General features: G+C 43.7%; 1 protein-coding gene across 1 annotated transcript in view; it reads right to left on the bottom strand.

The window, feature by feature from the left end:
- The window catches only part of UBR4 (ubiquitin protein ligase E3 component n-recognin 4), a 79,457-nt gene that overhangs the window by 17,687 nt on the left and 39,224 nt on the right, over window positions 1–22,546 (bottom strand). Inside the window, exons 56-88 of the mRNA XM_034068093.1 lie at window positions 22,326–22,437; window positions 21,676–21,806; window positions 21,323–21,495; window positions 21,024–21,154; window positions 20,391–20,546; window positions 19,597–19,765; window positions 18,798–18,894; window positions 18,272–18,379; window positions 17,703–17,819; window positions 16,308–16,517; window positions 15,459–15,608; window positions 14,535–14,762; window positions 14,351–14,429; window positions 13,646–13,888; window positions 12,565–12,733; window positions 11,843–11,987; window positions 11,028–11,113; window positions 10,417–10,504; window positions 10,091–10,284; window positions 8,947–9,186; window positions 7,685–7,823; window positions 7,139–7,264; window positions 6,849–6,977; window positions 6,093–6,436; window positions 5,779–5,869; window positions 5,316–5,400; window positions 4,788–4,915; window positions 3,970–4,099; window positions 3,339–3,496; window positions 3,045–3,154; window positions 2,372–2,513; window positions 1,610–1,691; window positions 318–491 (exon numbers count right to left, since the gene is read on the bottom strand). Coding sequence (XP_033923984.1) covers window positions 318–491; window positions 1,610–1,691; window positions 2,372–2,513; window positions 3,045–3,154; window positions 3,339–3,496; window positions 3,970–4,099; window positions 4,788–4,915; window positions 5,316–5,400; window positions 5,779–5,869; window positions 6,093–6,436; window positions 6,849–6,977; window positions 7,139–7,264; window positions 7,685–7,823; window positions 8,947–9,186; window positions 10,091–10,284; window positions 10,417–10,504; window positions 11,028–11,113; window positions 11,843–11,987; window positions 12,565–12,733; window positions 13,646–13,888; window positions 14,351–14,429; window positions 14,535–14,762; window positions 15,459–15,608; window positions 16,308–16,517; window positions 17,703–17,819; window positions 18,272–18,379; window positions 18,798–18,894; window positions 19,597–19,765; window positions 20,391–20,546; window positions 21,024–21,154; window positions 21,323–21,495; window positions 21,676–21,806; window positions 22,326–22,437 — 4,864 coding nt within the window. The remainder of the gene's footprint in view (window positions 1–317; window positions 492–1,609; window positions 1,692–2,371; window positions 2,514–3,044; window positions 3,155–3,338; window positions 3,497–3,969; window positions 4,100–4,787; window positions 4,916–5,315; window positions 5,401–5,778; window positions 5,870–6,092; window positions 6,437–6,848; window positions 6,978–7,138; window positions 7,265–7,684; window positions 7,824–8,946; window positions 9,187–10,090; window positions 10,285–10,416; window positions 10,505–11,027; window positions 11,114–11,842; window positions 11,988–12,564; window positions 12,734–13,645; window positions 13,889–14,350; window positions 14,430–14,534; window positions 14,763–15,458; window positions 15,609–16,307; window positions 16,518–17,702; window positions 17,820–18,271; window positions 18,380–18,797; window positions 18,895–19,596; window positions 19,766–20,390; window positions 20,547–21,023; window positions 21,155–21,322; window positions 21,496–21,675; window positions 21,807–22,325; window positions 22,438–22,546) is intronic.

The raw sequence follows: 22,546 nt of genomic DNA, 5'->3' as shown, positions 1-22,546 counted from the left end.
CTCCTTTTGCAGAGCCACTACTTAAAAGATGAAAGGCTATTTACTGGTATGTTTACTAGGAAAACCTTTTTGCATGGTTGGGCTGCAGTAAAACAATCCCATAAAAGGAGGAGGTTTAAATTCCTGGAAAATAAGAAACAACTCCAGGAATGCTATTTACCTTTTCTGTGCCAAAAGGAATTATTGGAATGCCCAAGCCATAAACCCCCCTCACTACAGCAGTCTTTCAGAGAGAAGTTCTTTGTGTGGCTGTAGCAATCTGCTTTTTCATCGTGGTTGCCCCAAACTCTGTGTTTATGGAACTGAGGTGGTTTTACCTGTTGTCATATCCTCCAGCATCTCCAGCAGCATGTCCTGGGTTTCATCAATCAGCTTTGTTCTTTGCACCACTAACTTCCTCAAGCAGAGGTAACCATTCAGGACTGTACCCACCAGGCGGCTTTTGAAATGCCGCTTGATGGACTCCACCTCCACGAAGGAAGAGAGAAGACCTGTAAAGCAATGAGATATTCAGGAATTGGGAAGAGGGAGCTTGATTTCACGTTGTCAGCAAACAGGGCACAGCATCATCAAAACAGCACAAGGAAATGGCTTCTTACAACTCCCATTGTCAGCCTGTGGTTTAAAGCTCCTTTCTATGAACAGTTGGAGGCAAAGCCCCCTGGCTTGTGAGTGCTGCCCTGTAAATTACAGCATGTGGGACCATGGTGAGGAAATGAGGAAAGGGTGTAGGGAGCTTTCTAAGCACTTGATAGAAAAATCATAGAAGCCTGAAATGGTTTGGGTTGGAAAGGACCTTAAAGCTCATCCAGCTCCAACGCTTGCAATGGGCAGGGACGTCTTCCACTAGAGCAGCTTGCTCCAAGCCCCTGTGTCCAACCTGGCCTTGAACACTGCCAGGGATGGAGCAGCCACAACTTCCTTGGGCATTTCTGCATGTTTTGACATTTTTCTGTCACAAGGTATTTCAAAAGCAGATGATTGCTCCCATCCAATCTTTAAGCTGGCTCTGATGAGGTGACAAGTGCAGTGACTTAACAGTTACATCACCAAACTGGTCACTCCTATAACAAAGGATCAGCAAACACTTGGATTCTTTCCCATGGCATATTTCTTAATGTGTTTTTTCTTGCAAGAACCCAGGTTTTATGAATTACTTCACTGATTCTTCAAGAAATGGAAGAGAATACAAAAAAAGAATGACCCAGTTACTGATGTATTTCCATTTCCAGCAAGGTTTTGAAAATACTGTCCTCTAGAAGATTCAAAAGAGAAAGTCTACTGTAGAGTGAGCAGGTAGGAAACAACAGGTAGGAATAAATCAATGTTTCGAATGGTTCCAGGAATTCTACCGTACAAGAAATGTAATTAAGAAATGGAGAAGGAAAGTGCTATGGTGAAGTCTTCTCATATGTTATCACAGTTCAAGTAACTAAAACTGTAAACAATACAGAAAAATCTATTTAGGGGTTAAGTGCTAAATCAATAGCAAAAATGTATCTGCAAAACACCAAGTCACATCTCTCAAATTCTGCTACATGCTGTTACAGAACAAGGACTCCCCCATCTCTAAACCTACTACAGGACTCACGCTGATGCCACCAAATACCTGTGAGACTCTTCAAGGCATATCCCTGCTGCAAATCAGTGCTGAGTGTTGCTTCTTCCAAGGCAAGTAAACGAGCTATTTCCTGGGAATAATTAACAAGACTATTAGAACAAGACACCGCAATGCCAAGAATGACACAGAGAAACCAGAACTGCAACAAAGCAGCAGGGAAGGAAAGAGACAGGAGAGAAAAACTACTCTAAACATTCTCCTCATTTTCTCCCCGTACTGCTCTATTACCACTGCTTTCCTCTAGTCACCCCTCCATGATGGATTCAAGGCCACCATTAACACAGAGGCTGTCATGTATCCCTTTGGAATGCCCCAGGGATCACCAGGGAATACTCCTAAGCCCTAACACTCTGAAGAGTGCAACTAAAAAGTGCTGTTTCTCCAACAGGTGGTAAATTCACATTCAAAGAATGGTAGCACATCCAATCCTCCCTTGTCCTTAAAGGCTTTCAGAGTCCAGTCTGGCAGCTAAGGCAGCTTCCAACTTGGAGCTGGTGCCAAGATAGTGTAGAAATATTTATACTCCTTAGCATAGCTGACCCCAGAGCAGCTATTAACGTGTCCCAGCCAGTCTGTGCTGAGGAATGCTACAGCTGGGGCTAAACCCATTGTAGCTCTTTTAATTCAGAGATGACAGCGCAGAAGTGTGAGCTTCACAAACCTGGCAAAGGTCAGTGTTGAACAAACAGATGAAGATTTCAAAGCAAAAAAGCTAAACTAGCTTTCTAGTCCCTCCATTCTAGTCAATACCTTGGTGATGAGGCTGCCAATATAGGGCAGAACCCCCCTTGCTGCCAGATAGATCTTCCAGTGGGCTGGTTTGATGAGTTTCTGATACAGTGCCAGGTACTCAGCGGCACACTCGCCAGCAATGCTGAGCTCATCCAGGTAGCTAGAGAAGAGAAACACAAGCTGACAACCACTTCACAGTAACAAGTAGTATTCACAGCTTCAGGACACCACAGAAAGAAAGAAAAAGCCTCCAGGAATCCATCCTCTCTATAGTCCTACTAGCTAAAAGTATAACTGATAGTCATGACTATGGCTGAAGTGGTATTTTGTCCCAAAAAAGCATCCCCCAACTGTGCTACTAGCCTCAACTGGGGTAAATTATGTCACAGAGCTGGAAGAGAGTTCACCCTATTATTTTGCTCTTGAAGAGGCAGGAGAAATGTTGTCCACACAGCTGAACACCATCTGCTTACTTCTGGAAAAGGTACAGGACAGCGATAGCTTATTGCCAGACAGCAAAAAAACCCAAATCAATACCATTCCAGCTAAGTAACTGTCAGAATCCAGCCCCAAAAGACCTGTGAACCAGAGGTATACAATGGAGAGGTGTGAGAACAGTTGGAAGGATGCAGAGATTCTCATGAAGGAGAAAACAATCCTGGAGCTGTTGAGTGTGGCAACACAGAAATACCTTGTCAGGAGATCAAGGACCTGCTGTTTGCGGCTGGGGATGGTGGCCAGAGCTTCCACTATGGTGCATGCAGCCTGCCTTGCAGCTTGAGTGGCAGGAGTAAACAGTACCTGAGGGAAGAACATTAGAAGATGGCGTCATTTGCCATGCAAAGATAAACTAGTGAAGGCACAACATACACTAGAACAGCTTGGTGAGCTCGTTGTGCAAAGTGCATCAAATGCAGCAAGCTACCAAACCTCTCTGACCACTGACTCTGCCCAGTGCCCCCCTGGAGCTTTCACCCAGGTTTACCTGTCGCAGCCAATTGTTGTGTCCCAGCTTGAGATCCAGAGGACAAGGTCTCTTCCCACGGTGACTCATGAACTGTTTCCATTTCCAGACATATTTTTCTGACAAGTAGAGCTGGTGAAGCTCAGCTTTGCTGGGAGATTTCCCATTGGCATCTACACCTGCAATATTGAACACAGCTCAAGAGAACTGTCAGCACCTATTAACTGCAAGCTGTCATTGTGTTATTTGCTCCATACTGGAACTCTCCAAACTCCAGCTGAGAAGCTTCTCATTTCTTTCTGCTGCCATTTCTACTCTGTGTGGAGCTATGTTCACTTCCAAGCCAGATGCAAATCCCATAACCTCTCAGGGAATTCAGTTGGCTGGTATCATTTTAAATACACAACCAGTTTCATTTTTCACATTCCCCTCATTATCTTCAGGGACAGTGCATATTCTGCTTAGGTTTGAGCAACACAGCCTAGAACAGTCAGTGCTACAGTCTCTAAGGACTATAGAGCTAAGAGTGAAGATGGGATCAGATGTCACCAGACAGAAGCCAACACAACCCAACAGAAACACATTCCTTACTAAACCTGGAGGGACACACATGCTCCTGCACAAAACTGCAGAGTTAAAAGCACAGGACTACCTCTGGCAGGGAGGCACTTTTTCCAAGCTTCATATGATGCTTTGGGGTCCCTCTTGAGCCACAGCTGAGCTTGCGCATGGATTTCATTGCTGTAAGGCTTCACAGTGGTGAGAGCATCCATAGGCACATCCTAATGAAGAAAGTAATTCTATGAGTCTTCAGAAAGCCACAGCCTGTTCCCTAAAGAGCAGCTCCTGCAGGTGAATCACTGGTTGTGTGTATGCCATGAACAGGTAAATGCAGTTCTTGGGCAACAGCAGGACATAAAATTTCTGTAAATGATGAACTAAGAGAGATGCCTCACTCCAGTTACTACTGAAATACCACTAAACCCAACTTTGTCATCGATCTGTGACTATGAGATAGCTAGATCAAAGCAGAAACATATTTTGTCCCTTGCAAATGTCATCTTAAATTACAATCAATACCATTTTTATCATAATTGTAGCTCAGTATTTAAAAGTCTGAGTCAAAAGCACTTGATTCTACCACGTTTAGGTATTTGATCCTACTGAAAGAACCAAAAGCCTGCCCAAAATAACTAAGCTGTAGCTTTGAAGTAGCTCTTACCCCATGCCTCAAATCTGAGTGGAAAAAAACAAAGCCCAGTCTTGAAAAGTGGTGGTTGGAGCCACCAAAGAACAGTAAGAAAAGCTGTGATTTGCAGTCTGCAAAGACAAGAGTCACAGGACTTGTGCTTCCCTAGTGCCTGTGACCAGGAAAAGCAAGTCCTGGTTTCCTCATGAATCACTGAGACCTCTGTGCCAGACCTTAGTCAGCAAGTTTTCAGGTGCTGTGCTCAGCACCCAAGGCAGTACCTTGTTTTTCTTGCTGGTTGGAGCAGGTGGTTTAATCAGCTTTTGAAGAATGCGCAGGCACATGAGGGTGATGTTTTCAACAACCACTGGAGTCTTAATGTTCACGGCCATCAGAAAGAGGCTGAGAGCTGAAAGACACAGACATACATTTCCATCCCAGATGTGCAGATAGTACACCTCCACAGCTCTGTAGAGCACATTACAAGTGTTTAGAGTGAGGCAAGACTTCATCTCCTCCAGCAAAACTATCACATTCTCATGCAACGCTGGGTGGAAAACAACTACTTTATTACAGCAAGAGAGTCTTGTTATTCTTCTCCTTACACCTCCAGCTTTCTGTTTCTCAACACTCCTCTTTCAAGAGACACATTATCTCAAGACAAGCCATCTGCCGCTAACTCCACTTCAAACCCTAATCACAAGCTGGGTCAGTACCAGTTCCCTTCCTTAAAGAAGGAAATCTTGCTATAATCCATGGATGTGGGCACAGCATATTAAAATGAAATGTTCACACTACTTTGAACTCACCACAACGCAGTCGGAGCTCCCAGCAACTGTCTTCCTTTGAGATGGAATCTGTTAGCAGCAACATTTCATACTGGAGGCTGCTGGCCTGTAACAGACACACATTCAAAGGTTTAAGAAGTCTTGGTGATGCAACAGTCCCTTTTGCCTTCTGATATTTAAAAAACACAGGTTCAAAACACATTGATCCAAGTAAATTTAATCCTATGCCCATCTGGGCTGACTGGTAATCTGTTTGAGAGCTGCAAACAACAGCCAAGACAGGCAGAACTGCCTGAGGAAATGCAGGCATATACCTAAGCACATCATTTTGTGCTCCACTCTGACATTTATCTTAATTCCTATCATGACACAAACACCTTCTCTATTGCAAACAGACCATAATAAGAGAGAAGATGCAATGATGAGAACACACCAACTGTCGCAGAGGGCAGAAAACAGAAATAGGAAAACACCAGTCTCTCACCAAGTCTGGATTTGCCCAATGTCCTTTCAGAGCTGCAGAAACCTTCCCAATAATTAAGTCATTCATTTGTTGTGTGGCCTCTGGATTGTCCCTGATTTCAGGAGGGAAAAGAAAAGAGAACACTGTCATGCTGTGCTCGCACAAATCCCAAAAGCTCCAGGGATTTCAACTTAGTTGATAACAAACGTACAAGCAGTCAGAGTCTACAGTCTGCTGATGTAAGGTATCTACCCTATAAAGCTACTTCTTTCTGATGGTGCATTCACAAGAGTTCACTGAAGTCAAAGGGCTGCATGCACCAAATGAGATCTAACCTGGTCAGAAGGCACATGAGTTGTCGGACCTCCTCCCGCATGGTGGCTGCGCCCCGGCGCAAGTTGTAGTCAAAGAGCTCTCGGATAAGGCCCTGGGACACAAGGATGTGCCTGATGGCAGAGTTGGTTGCCAAAGCCCGCAGCAATGTTATGCAGTGCTCAGTCACAGCTGAGGCACAGCCATAGCATTTGGTTGATGATGTGTGGCCACAGCCTAAAACAGACAAGGCACGATACTGGCTGGCAGTAAACGTGGGTTGCACAGTGGTTCGTGAGGACTTCGTTGCTGCCTCTCTCTGTTGGAGATCATATTCCAGGAGTTCCTTTCGAGAGGCAAACACTTTCTGAAAGCACAGAGGACAAATGGGAGTTGTGGAATTGTGAGGCAGCACATCATTGCTAATCCCATTCACCGTGTGTTTTGTGGAGAAACACAACTTGAAATCCTACAAGTCAATGGCAAACTAAGGAAATCCATTCAAAACACCAGCCTCACTCCCAGTTACTTGCCCTGTTTAAAGGCTTCTTGTCTATATTACATACACTGAAAATGTGACAAACCCGTAGTATTCATGGCAACCATAGCTTTTAGAAATGATTATTTGTTATTTCCCTGAAAATATGCAGGTGATCACCTATTGCTAACAAATATCATTAAACACAGATGACATAATCTTATTTTGCATTTCTGATATGCACTGTATCTGGTGACAGAAGGAAGCACATGAATCAAACTCAAATCAAAGCACATCATACCTGGATGATTTTGGAAAGTTCATCAAAAGAGTTCTTGCAGTCACCACAGTACTCCTGGGCTAACTGGAGTATGTATCTATTCACACTAGCTGAGGTTGAACTTATCCCTCCACTACTACCAGATTCATCCTGGAACAGAGAGGACAATAAAAGGGAATCACATATGGAGACTACACACAAAAATAACCAGAACAGCACCTGAGCAAGGACCTTGGGTTGCTGTTGGCACTGTAAAGACCAGTGTTTCACCAGCCTTGAGTTCTGTGTGGGATCCACCTATCCCTTGTTACCTGGGGCTTTTCAGGGGCTGCCTCATTCACTTTACACAGCAGGTTCTCCAGCTGCGGTCGGTGTCCCATTAGCTGGTGATACACTCTGTCAGCCTTGTCCAGGAGAGTGTTGATATTTGTTACTGCCTAAGAATAAAAAAGGAAAAGAAACTCTTATGTTCAGATCCTGTTTTAAATTCTACAGAACTGCAACCATCAGCCTCCAAGCCTGACAGGCCACACAGTGCATTGGCTTCTTCATTCACTAGCAGGGCTCCTCACACAGGATGGTAAAGCACACACTACACCTCAAATCGTACTGCAAGGTAAAGAGATCTAGTGCTAGATAGCTAGTTTGTAAGTAAAACACTGAATTATGTCTTTTGAAGAATTACTTATTTGGTGGGGCAAGACAGTAAATAAGGAATGCATTAGTCAGTGAGAAGGCTTGAAGGAGCATGCTTTTCATGTTACTCCCAAGAGAAATGGACCTCTGATATCCCTACTTGGCTGCTGACCTAGCCAAGAGATAGAGCATTCTATTAATGACCCTGCTATTAAGCTCACCTTCTTTCGATCCTCTTCATTTTCTATGGGATCCACTGCACAGCAGGGCTTGGCATACAGCATGAAGTCAAAACGAGCATATTTACAGAACCCACAGGCATTGCAGAGGAAAGGATCTTTCTCATCATAATTAATGGATCTGAAAGGCAACCAGAAAGGTCACTGAATGCAGCTGAGCTTTATAAGGGTAACCAAGGCAAGGAAAACAGCTGTGAATGGACTCAGGTAAAAGAGGAGCATGGCCCTTAAAATGTCTAACCTACCAACCTGCCTGGAGAAGCCACAAGTGAAATACATAAGGTACATCAAAACCCACACATCAGGCAACCAAATAAACCCCTTGCAGAAGCAGTGCCACATTCCAGCCCGAAAAAAAGCAGAAACAGATGTGAATTTGTTCCTAACAATTCTACTTTAGCTACAGTAATTCCCAGTTGAACATCAGACTAGGGCACTGTGCCCTTTAGGAGAACACAGATAAAAGGGAATCATTTTGTTTTGTAAGGTCTGGGCTTTCAATAGCTTTCACTCTTTACCCAGTTGCAGTGGGACTACAGCATACTTATTATCCCACTGCAGACTAGAGCAGAATGACATGAACTGATTTATAGTTCCCATAATTCAAGAAGGGATGTGGAAAACTTTCAATATAGCACTAATCACCTGATCTATGGAAAGAATCTGCTAAACACCTTGAATCCATGAGGATTAGAGAGAAATATGGGGCAACAATAAGGGGAGAAGAGATATCAGATAAGGAGACAAAACTCACAAAAGAAAAGGATTTAGAATACTGTAGTGAAAGCTTGAATAGCACACAGTAAATTACACCCTGAGCCCTGCTCTGAATGAGGAGGACAGCAAAAGCCCTGCACAGACAAGCAAGCACTGTCTGTCCAGCACACTAAGTCAGGGATCCTGTGGGGAACCCCCCCCCTGCAATCATCTAATTTAACTCCAGCCTCATGCCCTTGCAACAGTCAGGCCAAAAATAATCTCCTCCTGGGAATTTTCCTTATTGAACTTCCGAGGGCCTGATGTGAAACTTCTGTGTTCTTTCAGCAGTGTGCTATCAGCTTCCTTTGTTAGCCTGTATTAACATTAAATCCCTATAAGCCTGTTTTATACTTCTCAACTAATTTGATCGTGTGGTTGTATTAACCAGAATCATGTGTTTGGTTGAACACCCAACGTGCGCAACAGCACAAAGGCTTGGTAAACCCCTGGTGCTGGCTCTGTGGGGAGGAAGGAGGGGGACATACCTGCACTTGTGGCACTGGTACACGTTTTCCCCGCAGTTCCCACACACGCCGGGGTTGGCCGGGACGGAGGCGCTGCACCGGGGGCACTGCAGGGTCTCAGTGGAAGCCTGGTAGTTCTCATAGAAGTCTGCAAATTCAATCATGAGGTTGGAAGCCACGATGGGCAGGGGCAAATCAATCTTCACCTCTGTCTGGCCAGGGGTCAGCTGGACTTTCTTAGCTTTGTGCCAACGAGCTGGCCTGGGAAAAGGCAAGAAAGAGGCTTGGTTGGGAAGCACCCTGCCTGCCCACGCCTGAAGAGAAGCCAAACGCAACCGTCTCAGCTCCAAATCTACTTTAAATGGGATGAATGGAGAGCAGTTCCAGGATTCATTTCCTTAGCTTCTGTATTGACATGATATGTAGCCAGAAATACATTTTAAGCCTTTATCCTCTTCATAGAGAGAGAGACTGTTTAGGATTAAAGAGCTGTTGATGCCTCATGGAAAAACTTTAATTCTACAGACATTTTCTAGGGATTTTCACCTCCATTTTTTTATTAGGAAGGACATTTGCATGAAAACAGGATATTTATTTCTAAAGATCTCATCTGCTCCCACTGCTTATTCTCAACCTGAAGTCAGAATCCTCTCTTTGTGACATCATAATCCTCTCCACAGCAGCCACTTGTGATGTCACAGAGGATTAAGACTTCAAATAAGCAATAAGCGGCAGGCACAGATTAATCCTTAAGCCAAAAAGATCTGATTCTGGTGAGAACATCTCAAGAAGTAAGAAGGGAAAGCACATAAGCACATGCACTGAAAAGGAACCATTTTTCATAGGTAAAGCAGCAGTCCAGAATTGGCCCATCAACTTCTAGTTTTAATTCTACTACAGGGCTTCAAATAAGTGATGTTAACACTTTCTGCATTTCTGGACATGCTGCAAGGTTCAAATCCAATTCTGAATCAAACTCTCCAGGAGGTGCTCTTGGTGTCAACACTGGTTTCCACACAGTAAAGTTAGGTGCTTAACACTGAGCCTGCACAGAGCTTGAATACACAGACAGAGGAATATCAGCTAAACCAAGGAGCCAGGCACCTCACCAGAAATCATAATGTCAAATTCAGAGAGTTGCACATAAAACCCGTGATGAACATACTTGTTTTTCAGCTCCACTATGGCTTGCACCGTCCTGTTGTTGTAATAGAGGTTGATGGTTCGGACCATTTTGGTCCGTTTCAGGTCTCCTATCTTCACTGTCACTTTGCTGATGGTGTGGCTGCCAATGAGTTTCACCACTTGCTGGGTTGTTGTGTACCTCGTGTCCACTTTAATGGAGGAAAGCTTGATGTACTGAAAAGACAAAACCAAGGACATATTGCCTATATGACTACAGCCCAAAACCCTCAGAATCACTGAAAGTCACTGCTGTAAACATTTTGGCTCCCTATAATTGGAAAGGTTTTAAGAACAGCAGTTACTTACACAGAAGGGCACCTCTGGATTGTTGCAGACAAGGCAAGGATCACTCTCCAAGTAATAGCCATCAAACTCCACCAGCCCAGACAGAGTGCTGGAACAAGGCAAAGAACACTGATACATACAATTTGGCATTCACTGTGTCTTAAACACAAGCCATTCAATCAGTGTAGTTTTAATTTACCTGCAGTCCCCAGCCCCAGGTTTAGGAAGAAAAGCATTACAGCATAAAGCAGATTGAACATTACTGCTCTTCACTAGGCAGCATTTTAGTATAATTAACAACTATCAAAGCCATGACTAAGTACACAACACTCAAATCTGCAGTCTATACTCTACAAACCTAGTATTTTGTAATATTTACCAACAATGACAGCAAAAAAGCTAAAGCCCAACTGCTGAGAGCACAGAGGATGTCACATTTTTCAGATGGCAGAAAGGAATCTCTATTCCCCCAAGCCCAGCTGCAGCGAGCACACCATCTCAGCAGGGGTCCTTCCTCCACCAGGATTTTATTACAGGGATTGTGCATTCCCTTCTGGATGGCAGAAATGCTGCATCCCCTCCTCTGCTGAAAAGCTCTTTAGTGAAATGGATCAAAGTAAGGAGTAACTCACTTGTAAATGTTGGAGTTGGGGTGGTTGGTAAGAATGTGGTTTTGAGTGCGGAGGATCTCCACGGCCTTTTGGGAATATTCCTTCAACTGAAACAACACAGTAAGGAAAATATTGTCTTCTCAGCATGTTTATTGCTAGAAAGACCTAAAGATCTCTCCTCTTGTGGCATTCCAGGTCCCCCAGAAGAGGAATGCTTTATACCAGAGAAATTCCTGTGGTTAAATCATTACCCAGGAATGCAATAGATCCTAAAATCAGACCTTTACCACAATAACAGTGCTATTTGTCAGGCAGTCACTGTAACTGCCTGCCAAGATTTGTGAGGCATTCCCAGCTCTTTAAATGTAAACATGCACGTATCAGTGAGCTTAAATTACTTGTTCTCAAGCCCACTTGTGCTCTAAGAAATCCTGCCACTTCCTTTGTCCAACAGTCCTGGTTACAAAAGAGTTCTAGGAATTGGAATATCAAAACCCTAGAAATTGGAGCTAGCAAATAAATATATTTGCCCACAAAAGCTTCCTGTGGGAAAGATGTTTTCTTCTAAAGAAAATTATTAACACAGACTCCAAAAAAAGCTCCCCAAACCAAAAAAACCTCAAATAAGAAGAAATCCACACTCCTCAAGTCCTGAAGGAGCCTTTTTAACAGTTTTGGGAACAAGAAAAATTTCCACCAAAAGCTCTTTTGACAGAAAATCTGTCCCAGCTGTATCATTTCTGATAATTCCCATGATATCATTTATCATTGGTGATAATCCATAGGAAGCAGCAGGACCTGGGATGCTGCACCTCCTCCTCAGGAGGACACTGTACCTTCTTCTCAGTCTGCTGTGTTTTCAGGGAGAAGTATCCCAGGAGATCTACAAACTGGGCAGCCTTTCTCCCATAGGCTGGAAGTTCTGGCCAGATTGACCACATGAGATCCAAAAGTAATTCCTGCTGAGACTTGTTTGAGTTCCTGTTGAATAGATGACGTACAATTAGGGCTGTGAAGATAGCTACACAGACGACATGGCATCTTATTCAAAACATGTGCTACAGTCCACCAAGCTTGGAAACCATTATCTTCCTATACATCGGAGTGCAAAGAGTTAATTCTCATCACTTACAAGCACCACTTTCTGAAATGAAAGCAGCTGTATTGCAACAACTGATAAAAGTTCTGAAGGACTCCAGCACCCTGAGTTGTGCATTTCCTTATGTAACTCCCAACTTTGTAACTGTACGAGTCTGCATCTGCCTCAGAAATTCACTTGCTCACAAATACCTCCTCCCCTTGGTATCAGCAACCAGCGTCTGCAGGCAAATAAAATGCTTCTTGCAGATGACAGCTCCAGCTGATCATTAAGTCACAACTTCTACCTTCAGCCCCAATAACTGCAAAACAGTGTGAGCAAGCCAAGGGAATGCAATCATCTGCAAGCTCCAGCATCCTTCAGGAAGGAGGCTCAAGCATTAACTCACCCAAGGACAAAACTGTGCATAACTGAGCTGAGACTGGCTATGAGGAGGCTGATCAGAGTCCTCCAGCTCACCTGTAGATGTGGAGTGTGAGGCAGTGTGCCTGCCATCTCACAGAGGATGAGTTGGACTCCAGCAAGAAGCAGCGCAGGAACTGAATTAGGGTCTCCTTGTCAGCAAATTTGTTCAGCTGGTTCACCAGAGCTGTGCACAGCTGATCCTCCTGACTGCCAACACCCTCACCTAGGGGACACCGGGGGGCACAGTGAGTTAAGAAAGAAGCTGTATAGACTATCTCACAGGCAGGCCAGTTTCTCATTTTATAGCTCATAAAGCCAGGATAATGGGGACAAGTAACTTTGTTTTGGGGAACAAGCAACTTTAATGTTCCTTTCTTTTTCCAAAACTATGACCTAGTACTCCTAACATAGCAGAAAACTGCTGGAAAACTTGCTAGGAAGGGTGTGAGAAATGTGCCACACATCCTGATAAAAAGAAAAGGATCAACCATGGGGCAGTAAAAAGACTCACAGAGATTCATCTCAAAGAAAGCCAAAACGGTTCCCTGAAGAAAAGCCAAGAAAGAATTTATGCCCAGGACTTTTATAGGAAAGCTTAATTACTTTCCCAGGACTTTGGGTATCCATTAAGCAGCAGCCCTGGCTCTAATAGACTTCACAAGTCAGCCAGTGGAAACAAGTCTGAGCATTACCATTGAATTGCAGAACTAACTGGGTGTGCACGTCCAGTGTTTTAATCCCCATGAGCATGTCAACCTCCTACAGCCTAGGACAGGCATGCTGGGTGGAAGCCACTTTATTATGAGAATCAGTAACTTCCCTAACATTATCTTGAAGCCCATTCTAGTTAATAAATACAGTGGGTTCAGGATGCACTCAGCACTTAATTTCAGCCTCAGCTTCTAGGGCATACTCCTTCATCTTTGTCCCTTTCCTATCTACATACAGTAAAACTGTTCTTCTCTCCTAACTGTTGCTGTAGTCTGCAAGTGCCCTTGCACCAGTCTATGACCCTTTCCCAACAGTGGCATTTCTCACAAGAAGAAGCAAGCAGCTCATTCTAAATTGACTAAGAAAGGCTGAGAGGAGCAGACTTTAAAACCATAAGGGAGAAAAGGGCACAGCAACAGCTCACCCTCTCGCTCCTTTTCCTTGTCTTCTTTCTTGCTCTTTTTAGTGGAGGATTTGCTCTGTGTTGCTGGCTGCCCAGAGCCTGATGCTGCAGGAGCAGAGGTGGAAGAGGTGCTTGATGATCCCGAGGATGAAGCCACAGACAGCACTTTACTGCCACACAGAGCACAAGACAACAGCTGCAGGAGAACTGGTGACACTCCTTCATCTACCAGAAAGCTGACTTGAAGGAGGAAATAGAGAACCGCTGAAAAGAGAGGAAGAAAATCTTTGAAGCCTGAATTAAAAAAACAAGCAAGCAAAAAAACCTGCAACCTAAACAAGAAAAAGCCTTTGAATGTGACAAGGACCATCCCACAAACTCACAGAACACTCCTGTCCCTGCACTGCACATTTGGGCACACTGAGGTAAGATGTTTCATCCCAAATTACACACTGGAACAACAGCAGCTCAAGCAAGAGAATACAGATCCCCTCTTTCTGTTCTTGTGAGTTATCCATTACACCAGATTGTGTCCTTTAGCTAAGAACTGATGCAATTAGAGCACTGTGATAATTAGTACTGGAAACTATTCAGTCCTACTCAAAACTCATAGCTGCATCCTCCCTTCTTCTCTGCTGAGATTCCCCATGGGATAAGTCTTGATGCAGACCAAGACACATAATAATACATCCCCTCTGCTCCCTCAAATACTCTTCAAGAACTCACAGTCATCTTTAATGCAGAATTTCTGCCAGTTTACTGTTCGCTGCGTGGCAATCTCTGCACAAGCCTTCAAGTGTTCCATCTGAAAGGCACAATGGGACAGGATTAAACACTGTGTCAGTGTTTTTGACATCTTACATCAATGTAATGTACACTCTTCCTAGCACAGTGACACACTTCTCCTTACCAAGCTGATCAAGGTATCATACTGTAGGGCAGAGCCTGAGCTTGCTGTGACCACACTGGCACGAAGGAAAATGCCTTGCTCTTCCAGGAGCTTTTTGATTCCACGAACATGGGAATCCAATGTGTGCAGGTCTCTGAGCTGGCGGTATTTGTCCTTTGAGCCACAGATGAAGAGCAAAAGCTTGCGAACTTGGCGGCGCACAAATGGAGTCTGCTGGATCATCAGGTACTAGACAAAGAAAAGGCCACAACATCAGCACTGTGAACTCTGCAGCAAGCAACTTGTGCCACCAAAACATTGTGTGTTTTCTTACACAAAGAAAAGATATGGGAGATGCATTCCTGAATCTGACAGCTTTAAGATATGGTAAAGTCACCTGGAAAAGTAAGTCACAGCCAGAAGAAACAATGCAAAGTGACACTGCAGCATCCTGAGCTGGGCCACTGTGAAACTGCTTTTCCTTTGTCATCCATGACATCAAATAAAAAGCTAGTCAAGCCTAATTAAGAAATCCTACCCCACACTTGTGCAAATGGAAGATGTGAGCTCAACTAGGAAGCTATACAACCAAAGGAACCAAAAAGATGTCCTCCAGTTACCTTACTGATGTCTTTTTTAAGGGCAAAGTTAAGTACCAGGCACAGTTACATTGTACCACCCAAGAGAGGGTTTTCAATTCCTATTTTCTAGCAGCAGACACTGACTTACAGGAAATAGCAGCAGTGTTATTTCTCACATATGCTTTCCTATAGATTCCTGTTCAACAGGAATAAAACAAAGCCAACAGCTCATCTTCTTCCAAGGAGGATTAAAAAGCAGAGATGGGTCTGAGATCAATTCTGCAAAAGCTCATCTCTCCCATGAAAGGTAATATTCCTGAAATGTTTTTGTTCAAGTCCATAGATCTATCATGCTCTCACTTACCTCAGACAAGAAGTAGAACCAGGAGTGGTCAAAGATGGGAGGCGGGATGCGGGAGTTTGTGTCTGCAATCTTCTTGATCTGATAGGGCAGCCGCAGCACCATCTCTGTCAGGAGCTGAGTGTAGGCCTCAAAAACATCAGCAGCATGACCCTGAGAGCAAAAGCAATCCATCAGGCTCTGGCACTGAACATTCCCAAGGAGGTGTCATGACAAGCTATGGTGTGCATTTATTGATTTGCTAAAAACAAAGCTGTTTTGCACCTTTGCAGCCAGGAAAAACCCTCCCAGCTGATTAAAACAAGCCAACAAACCTGCATGAGTAACTAGACAGCAACTATGAGGATGCAGCAAGCTCATCTGTAGTATAAGGCAATTTAACTTGGAAGCTTTCAACTTAGACATTCTTCCATTTAACTACACTTTTTTCACTGCACCTGTACATATATCAGACCCCTCCTCCCCAGCAGCATAAGGGTAACATGGTGGTAGAACAAGTCTAGGATTTAGGGTGGAAATCCCCATCAAATCCTACGCTTCCTTGCCACAGGAAGTAGCGGTTGTTCAGGAATTCTGCCAAGCCCAAGGAGGCAGGAGTTGGAGGAGCTTCCCTTCAGCGAGAAACAGTGAGAGCAGCTCCACACAACTGCCTGGTGTGCATTGATGGACGCAGCAAGCTAGGCTGCTCTGAGAGAATTCACATGAATACTAGTTTTAACTACAAGCTATAGGGACAGATTTCAATTGCACTACTAAAGGAAAAGCAGTTCTACAAGGATGCTTTTACTTGCTTCTCTGCAGCAGCCTCTTAATGCAGGTTATATGAACCTATGAGCATAGGCTAGGACTCACCTTCACATATTGGCGGAGGAAAAAAGGACTCATGTCAGGTGGAGAAGAAGTAGTGTGAGGTTTCAGGAGCTGGCTGGTGGCTACAGGCTCCTCATCATTCTGCTGGCTTTTCCAATACTCCAGCAAAGACTTCAGCACATGCAGACAGTAGTCAACAGCACCAGAACTCAACAGTGCAGCAGCAGTGGCACTAGAGATGAGGGAGGAAGACTGAAACAAAGAGGAGCTCGGTTACTAAAGCACCTGAGAAGCACCAGGTTGAAAGGGAAGGGGAAGCTGTGAGAAGTACACAGCAGTTGCTGACTGTGGCTAACAGAGCAGGTTTTTATGGAACTTTAGAGGCAGCTTTTAAGTTTGGGGTTTGTTTGAGGTTGGAGTTTTTTGGGTTTTTTTTTGTGTGTTTATGAAAAGCAACTCAAATATTTACAGAGACTCTTTTGAACAAGCGCTTAGTAAAGGAAAACAAATAAAATCTCTTCTTAAGTCTAATCTCCCCTCGACACATGTGCCAGAGGCCACTCTGCTATGGATTAGACAACGAGGGCTTTTTGCCTTTCCTTTCATAACCCCCCTTCTTTATTTTATTTATTTATTTTAAGTTGGGATTTCTATTTGTTCCTCTGGGATTTGGCCAGCTGGGTGGGAATTCTTGGTAGAGAAAGACGCCCTGTTGCAGATGCAGCTAAGAGGCTCTGCTCCACCCAGGTATTGCTCCACCTGCATTCTGCAAGACGATGAGCTTTGATTTCTGTGGGAAGCTCAAGTGAATAACAAAGGCTGGAGAAAAAAGCTACTGTAAATAAAACTATTAAAGCAGGGCTGTAAATCCAAACAAACCCCACAGCTCATAAGCTCATTAAAATTTGATGCAGTTCAGACTAAATTTTTTAACCTCTATGCTTTTTTATTAATCTCCTTCCCACCACACATACTGCTTTTTTATGCCTTATTACTGTACCTTTTAGCAACAAATATCTAAGGAATCCTCTTAGCGACTTTTACGTTGACACAGCAGCATATTGCTTTCCAATAATCACATTACAAATCCTCTTTAACCCCTTCAGCACCAGGAAGAGGCAAGGAAAAAATGTGCCATGTTGTTTGAAATACTATCATTAATGTGCTGCCCTTAACTCAGTCAGAAACTGTACACAAAACAAGCGAATCCAGGTGTCTTTACATGCCCCTTTCCTCCATTCTGAATTTCAAAGTTCTTTTTCCATGGGAGTTGAGTAACATTACAGATTCCTCATACATTTTTCCAAATGTTTCCCAAATCCAACTGTTTTTCAGTTTCAGATCAGCGATTTCTGTTAGCACATTCTAGACCATCTCTGATGACTAAAAGCCCCCCTTCCACATTATCCCCCTAGCAAAGCAGTTTGAAAAAGGTACCTCACAAATGGAAGACTTGGATCCTGACTTAGTTCGGGACATGAACACACTAAGCAGTCTCATCACCACCAAGTGCACTTCATTCACAGGACAACGTTCATTTTTCTTAGACACATCCTGCAAAGAGAGAGCTTCCCTGTTACAGAGCTGAGCACAATGTCCCAAGCACCTACATCTCACTGCTCTGATCCTCAGGAAGCATTCAGCTCAAGCAGCTATACTAAAAACGCAGCACAAATTCATCAGTGTAAGGGTAGACAGTGGCCTGGGTGCCAGAGAATAATATTATACAATCAAAGAGCTATATAGACATTACTGTTCATGTCTGGTTTAAGAGTATAATCAAGCAAGGCAAGTTTTCACGCTCACTTGTAGACGCTAGAACCAGGAAACGGTGAGAATTATACCCATGTCATTCTCTACCTTGTGTGAAGTGAGCCAAGAGAAATCAACTGCCTGTACACTTCCATACAGCAGTGTGTTTCTATAAGTCCCATGCATCTAATTGCTCCATGGAAAGAAACTCTGTCTAGAAGGAGTAAATCGAGAGTGTGAACACTACAGCTTACCTTTTTGTCCATGCATAGCTCTGCAATCAGTTGGGACAGAAGGTTATCTAAAGCTCCCTTATCTTTCTCATCATCTCCATCTAGGTCCGTTGTGAGCATCAGAATAACCTGGCAATAGAAGGCAGGGAATAAACAGAGGCAGGTTCCATGTTTTTAAGATAAATGCAATTGATTTTTCACAAGACATCACAGATTTTAACTTCATTAACCTGTGTTCTTTTCCAAATTCTACCTGCACCATCACACCTGATTTTGACCATTCAGTATAAACCCAAAAGACCCAAATACATCAGAGTTCAAAGATTTTAGCCTGTAGGCTCATCAGCCAAGTGTAACACTACACTGAGAAAGGGCACAAGTCTAGCAGAAGTCAATGGGTAAAGACTGCTGAAGCAAACACTTCAGAGATGGATACACACTGTGACTGGGCAGGAAAGAGCAAGGGAAAAGCATGTGCAAATAGAAACCAGGCAGTAGTAGTGGTGATCAACTGATCAGATTTAACTCCTGAGCCCTCCTCACTTACCTGCATATAAGGAATGGCCCGAACTCCTCCAACATTCCTCAGCTGAGGTAAGTTTTGCAGCAGCCTCTCCAGCAACATCAGTCGGACCATGTGCAGCCTGGGAAGTGAGAAGCCAGGATCAGACAAGAAGCACTTCAGACATGTCACAAGAAACATTAGACCCAGCAGGAGCACCAACAGAGCACTGCAATTCACCACAGAAGTGCAGAGCATGAGGAAATCCTGAAGTCATCACAGCCACACACACAGAGGAGCAGAATCCCTCAGACTTTGCAGTCAAGCGATGTCAAAGATCATCTTGACAAAGAGTTGCAGAGCAACTGACAACAGACGTAGTTACTCACTTCAGAACTACTCTGCTTAGCATGACCACCTGCAGAATTCAACTGTATAGGAACAAATGCTACACATCAGTTCCAAAGTGCACTGTAAAACTGACTATGTCTCCTGCAGAACTAAAACCTGCAGATCTTTCCCAAAGTGCTCAGCACCTTGCACATACTTTTCTCCTAAGACTGAATTTCACAAGCTTCCCAAGCTGTGTATTTTGGTTATTCCTCTTTTTACTTGACTCATGCAGGATTTTTCATCATCGAGGCAGCAGTTTGGTGGCACGTTCCACGGTGAATGCACAGGGAGGCATTTTGCCATGGCAGTGTGCTTGGTTCAATGCTTCTGACTTCCACTTTTTACTATCCAACATTCACAAATCACATTCCATGAACTTCAGGACTCCTCTAAACAACACTGCAGACCAGATGTGCTGTTCTTCAAGAGGAAAGCAAAGCCCCTTCCTTGCCTGTTGCTGGTGTGGACGTCTCCCTCTGTCTCTCCTTCCCCTTCTGAACCATCTCCCTCCTGCTGGCCCGTGGTAGTGCTGATTGCACCGGTGCTGGAGCTGACACTGCCTGGGCCAGCGGGGTGGCCCTCGGCTGTTGTGTCCCCATAGGCACTGCTACGGCCAGACACTGGGAAAAGAAAACAAAACCAGGGTAAGACAATGTCAGCACAACTGAACTTGCATTTTCCTGCTTCACAGCAACTGACACAGCTGAATGTACTTTGGAACTATGATACTAAAGAGACAGTGTCTTTGTTGATCTTCATAAAGCTAGAAGAGCTTCATGACCCTCACCTTTGTGGCACAAAATGAATTGGTTCCACAGTAGTAATTTAAACTGAGTCAGAAAAGGTGTGGATGGGCAGCACAGACATAGCTTTAATAGAAAAGACTGATTATTTTACCTGCGTAACAGTCCCAAGCAAAAAAAGAGAGAAATTAATTCTATCCCATCCAAGCTTACCCAGCAGTATAGTGAATTCTTTCAGTCTTGCTCTAGGCTACTGCATTCTGTTATAACAGGCCAGCAAAAAGCACTGAGGACTCCACACTTGTAGAGAACTAATAGAAGTGAGCAAGCAGTCTGTACATAACTATACATTAGTGTGTCTGCAGTAACCATACACTGCTGCATGGCATCATCTAATTGGAACTTAAGAGCCCTTCTCTGCAGGGATGGAGGACTCCTTCTCACTCTGGTGAAGTCCTGTTACAGCAGAAACCAGATGTACTGGTGCACAAGAGACACTCACCACTGTGCTCACCAGCCACGGAGTCCACTGCGCTGCCACCGCTCTCGGAGCCCACGCTCCCACCATGGTCTGCAGGCGATGTCCGAAGAGTGGAGCCATCTGTTGCAGCGGTGCTGCCTTCATCATCAGACGCTGGAGCTAAGAGAATAAAGAGAGCTGTTACAAGTAAAAACACTGCCTTGATAGAACATCAAAAGGCATGCATGCTATAAAAGGAAAGCCACAAAGGTTTGGGCTTTGTGTCATTTCTCAACTACAAGTCAAAAGGGAACTTGGAAGTGTCCATTTAAGCATGCTAAAAGCAGTGGAGGGGAGATACCCTGAGAAGGAAACCTCCTCATCAACGAGATAATCATGCAAGTTACTTGAAGACCAGTGTCTACTTGTGTATAAATGGAGAGTAAATATAGTATATGGATTATTTGGTCTGCTTTATTTTAAGGAGAGGAAATAGCTTCCTCAGAAGCTTACAGTAAAAGTCTTCCAAAGCAGGAAAAGGCCATAAACATGCAATTAAACACACATGAAGCCAATAGCAATAACTGGTTCTTCAAAACCATATTTACAAACAAATTTTAAGTTATTATTTAGGTCAAAAGCAAAAAAGCTTGATTCTTTGCAGTGAACAGTTACCTGATGCTGTTGTATCTGAGAGTGTTCCGGCATCAAGAGAAGAAGAGCTGGGTGCTTGGCCAGACAGTCCTAAGCTCTGAAGCCCCAGTGCACTGCTGCTGCTCCCTGCAAGAAGAAAACAAATTATGAGTCTCTTTCTATGAGAGAATGATAGCTCTGGCCTTCTCTGTATGCTTCATCATTCTTTTGTCTCTGCTTTGTTGGTGGTGACATCAACAGCTTCTGCTTTGTTTCTGTCCCAGTTTCCTCATCTTTTATTTACCTTTTTGGCTGCCAACACCACCTATTTCTTACCTTGCTGATCTTGTTGCAGGCTCAGAGCAATAGCCAATTCCACCATTGTTTCATCATCTGCATCTGGAGGAATATCCAGCATAGGAGGAAACCCCTCTGCTCCAGCAAGAAGAGCTTCCAGGGGAGAAGGGTTCCCATTATTCACATTTTCAGAAGTCTCCAGAACCATAGATTCAGACTATGAAAAGGAAACATAGTGAGAACTTTCACTAACCCACCACCAGCTAACAGAGCACTACAAACTGAGTAGTTTGTAGTAAATTAATCATAAGTAAATTATTAATTTACATCATAAGTAAATTAAACGCAAGCACTTCGCATACTTGAAAGGCTCTGAAGAGAAGCACTCTGGACTTACCACCATCTCAAAGTCCCCATGATCAACTTCACTTTGCTCCTGGCTTTCCTGTCGGATGTGCTCACCATTTGGTATCCCAGAACTCTGCAGCTTGTCTTCCGCATCATCATCATCATCGTCATCCTTATCTCCTGAGTTACACAGGATTCATTCATAAATGCCCTCTTTTTTTCATACCATGACAAACAAGGCGATGGTGATAAAAACCCTAAGCTATATTCAGTTTACCCCCAGTCACTATTAGATTTCATGGACAACTACAGTTCACATCAGTGCTAAAAAAGCATCTCTTGGATGGAAACCTGGTACCCTAACTTTAGTCTGCACCCAGCTTTATAACTTACTGAGAAGGACTTGAAAATAAGCACAGAAATACTAAGACAGTCTGGATTACTACCCCCACATAAAACAATCAGATTTCCCTGTCACTGAAAGTGGACTCATATCTCAGAGAGATCTCCTGTATGAATCCCAGACTATTATGTTTAGTTTTTAAAGAAGGGAGTTAGGGGACAAGACAGAGAACAGAGAAAGACTGGTTTCAGTCTTTTTTAGCCCCAGTTTATAAGACTACTTTATTTTCTTGTCTTTTCTGACAAATAAAGTAGGTCACACTCATCTAAAGGCAAAGATGAATCCATCTTGCATACCCATAGGAGTATTGCTCCGAGGGGAGGATGGCAAAGTGACGTGTCTCCGCTTGTTCCTTGGTCTCAGCACTCTGATCAAAGCTTGTTTGCAAGAAAAGCTCACTGCAGGATCCTAGAGGGTTAATAATTAATCATTAAACTTCTTAAAGTGTTTCTTCACAGTATTTGGAAGGATAGCTAAAAATACACTTATGACTCTGTTGGTCATGATTCATGTACGA

The sequence above is a fragment of the Melopsittacus undulatus genome, chromosome 12 (genome assembly GCF_012275295.1).
Source record: "Melopsittacus undulatus isolate bMelUnd1 chromosome 12, bMelUnd1.mat.Z, whole genome shotgun sequence".
NCBI classification, from domain to species: domain Eukaryota; kingdom Metazoa; phylum Chordata; class Aves; order Psittaciformes; family Psittaculidae; genus Melopsittacus; species Melopsittacus undulatus.
The sequence above is the reverse complement of the archived record's forward strand: the minus strand, read 5'-3'. Positions and strand labels throughout refer to the sequence as shown.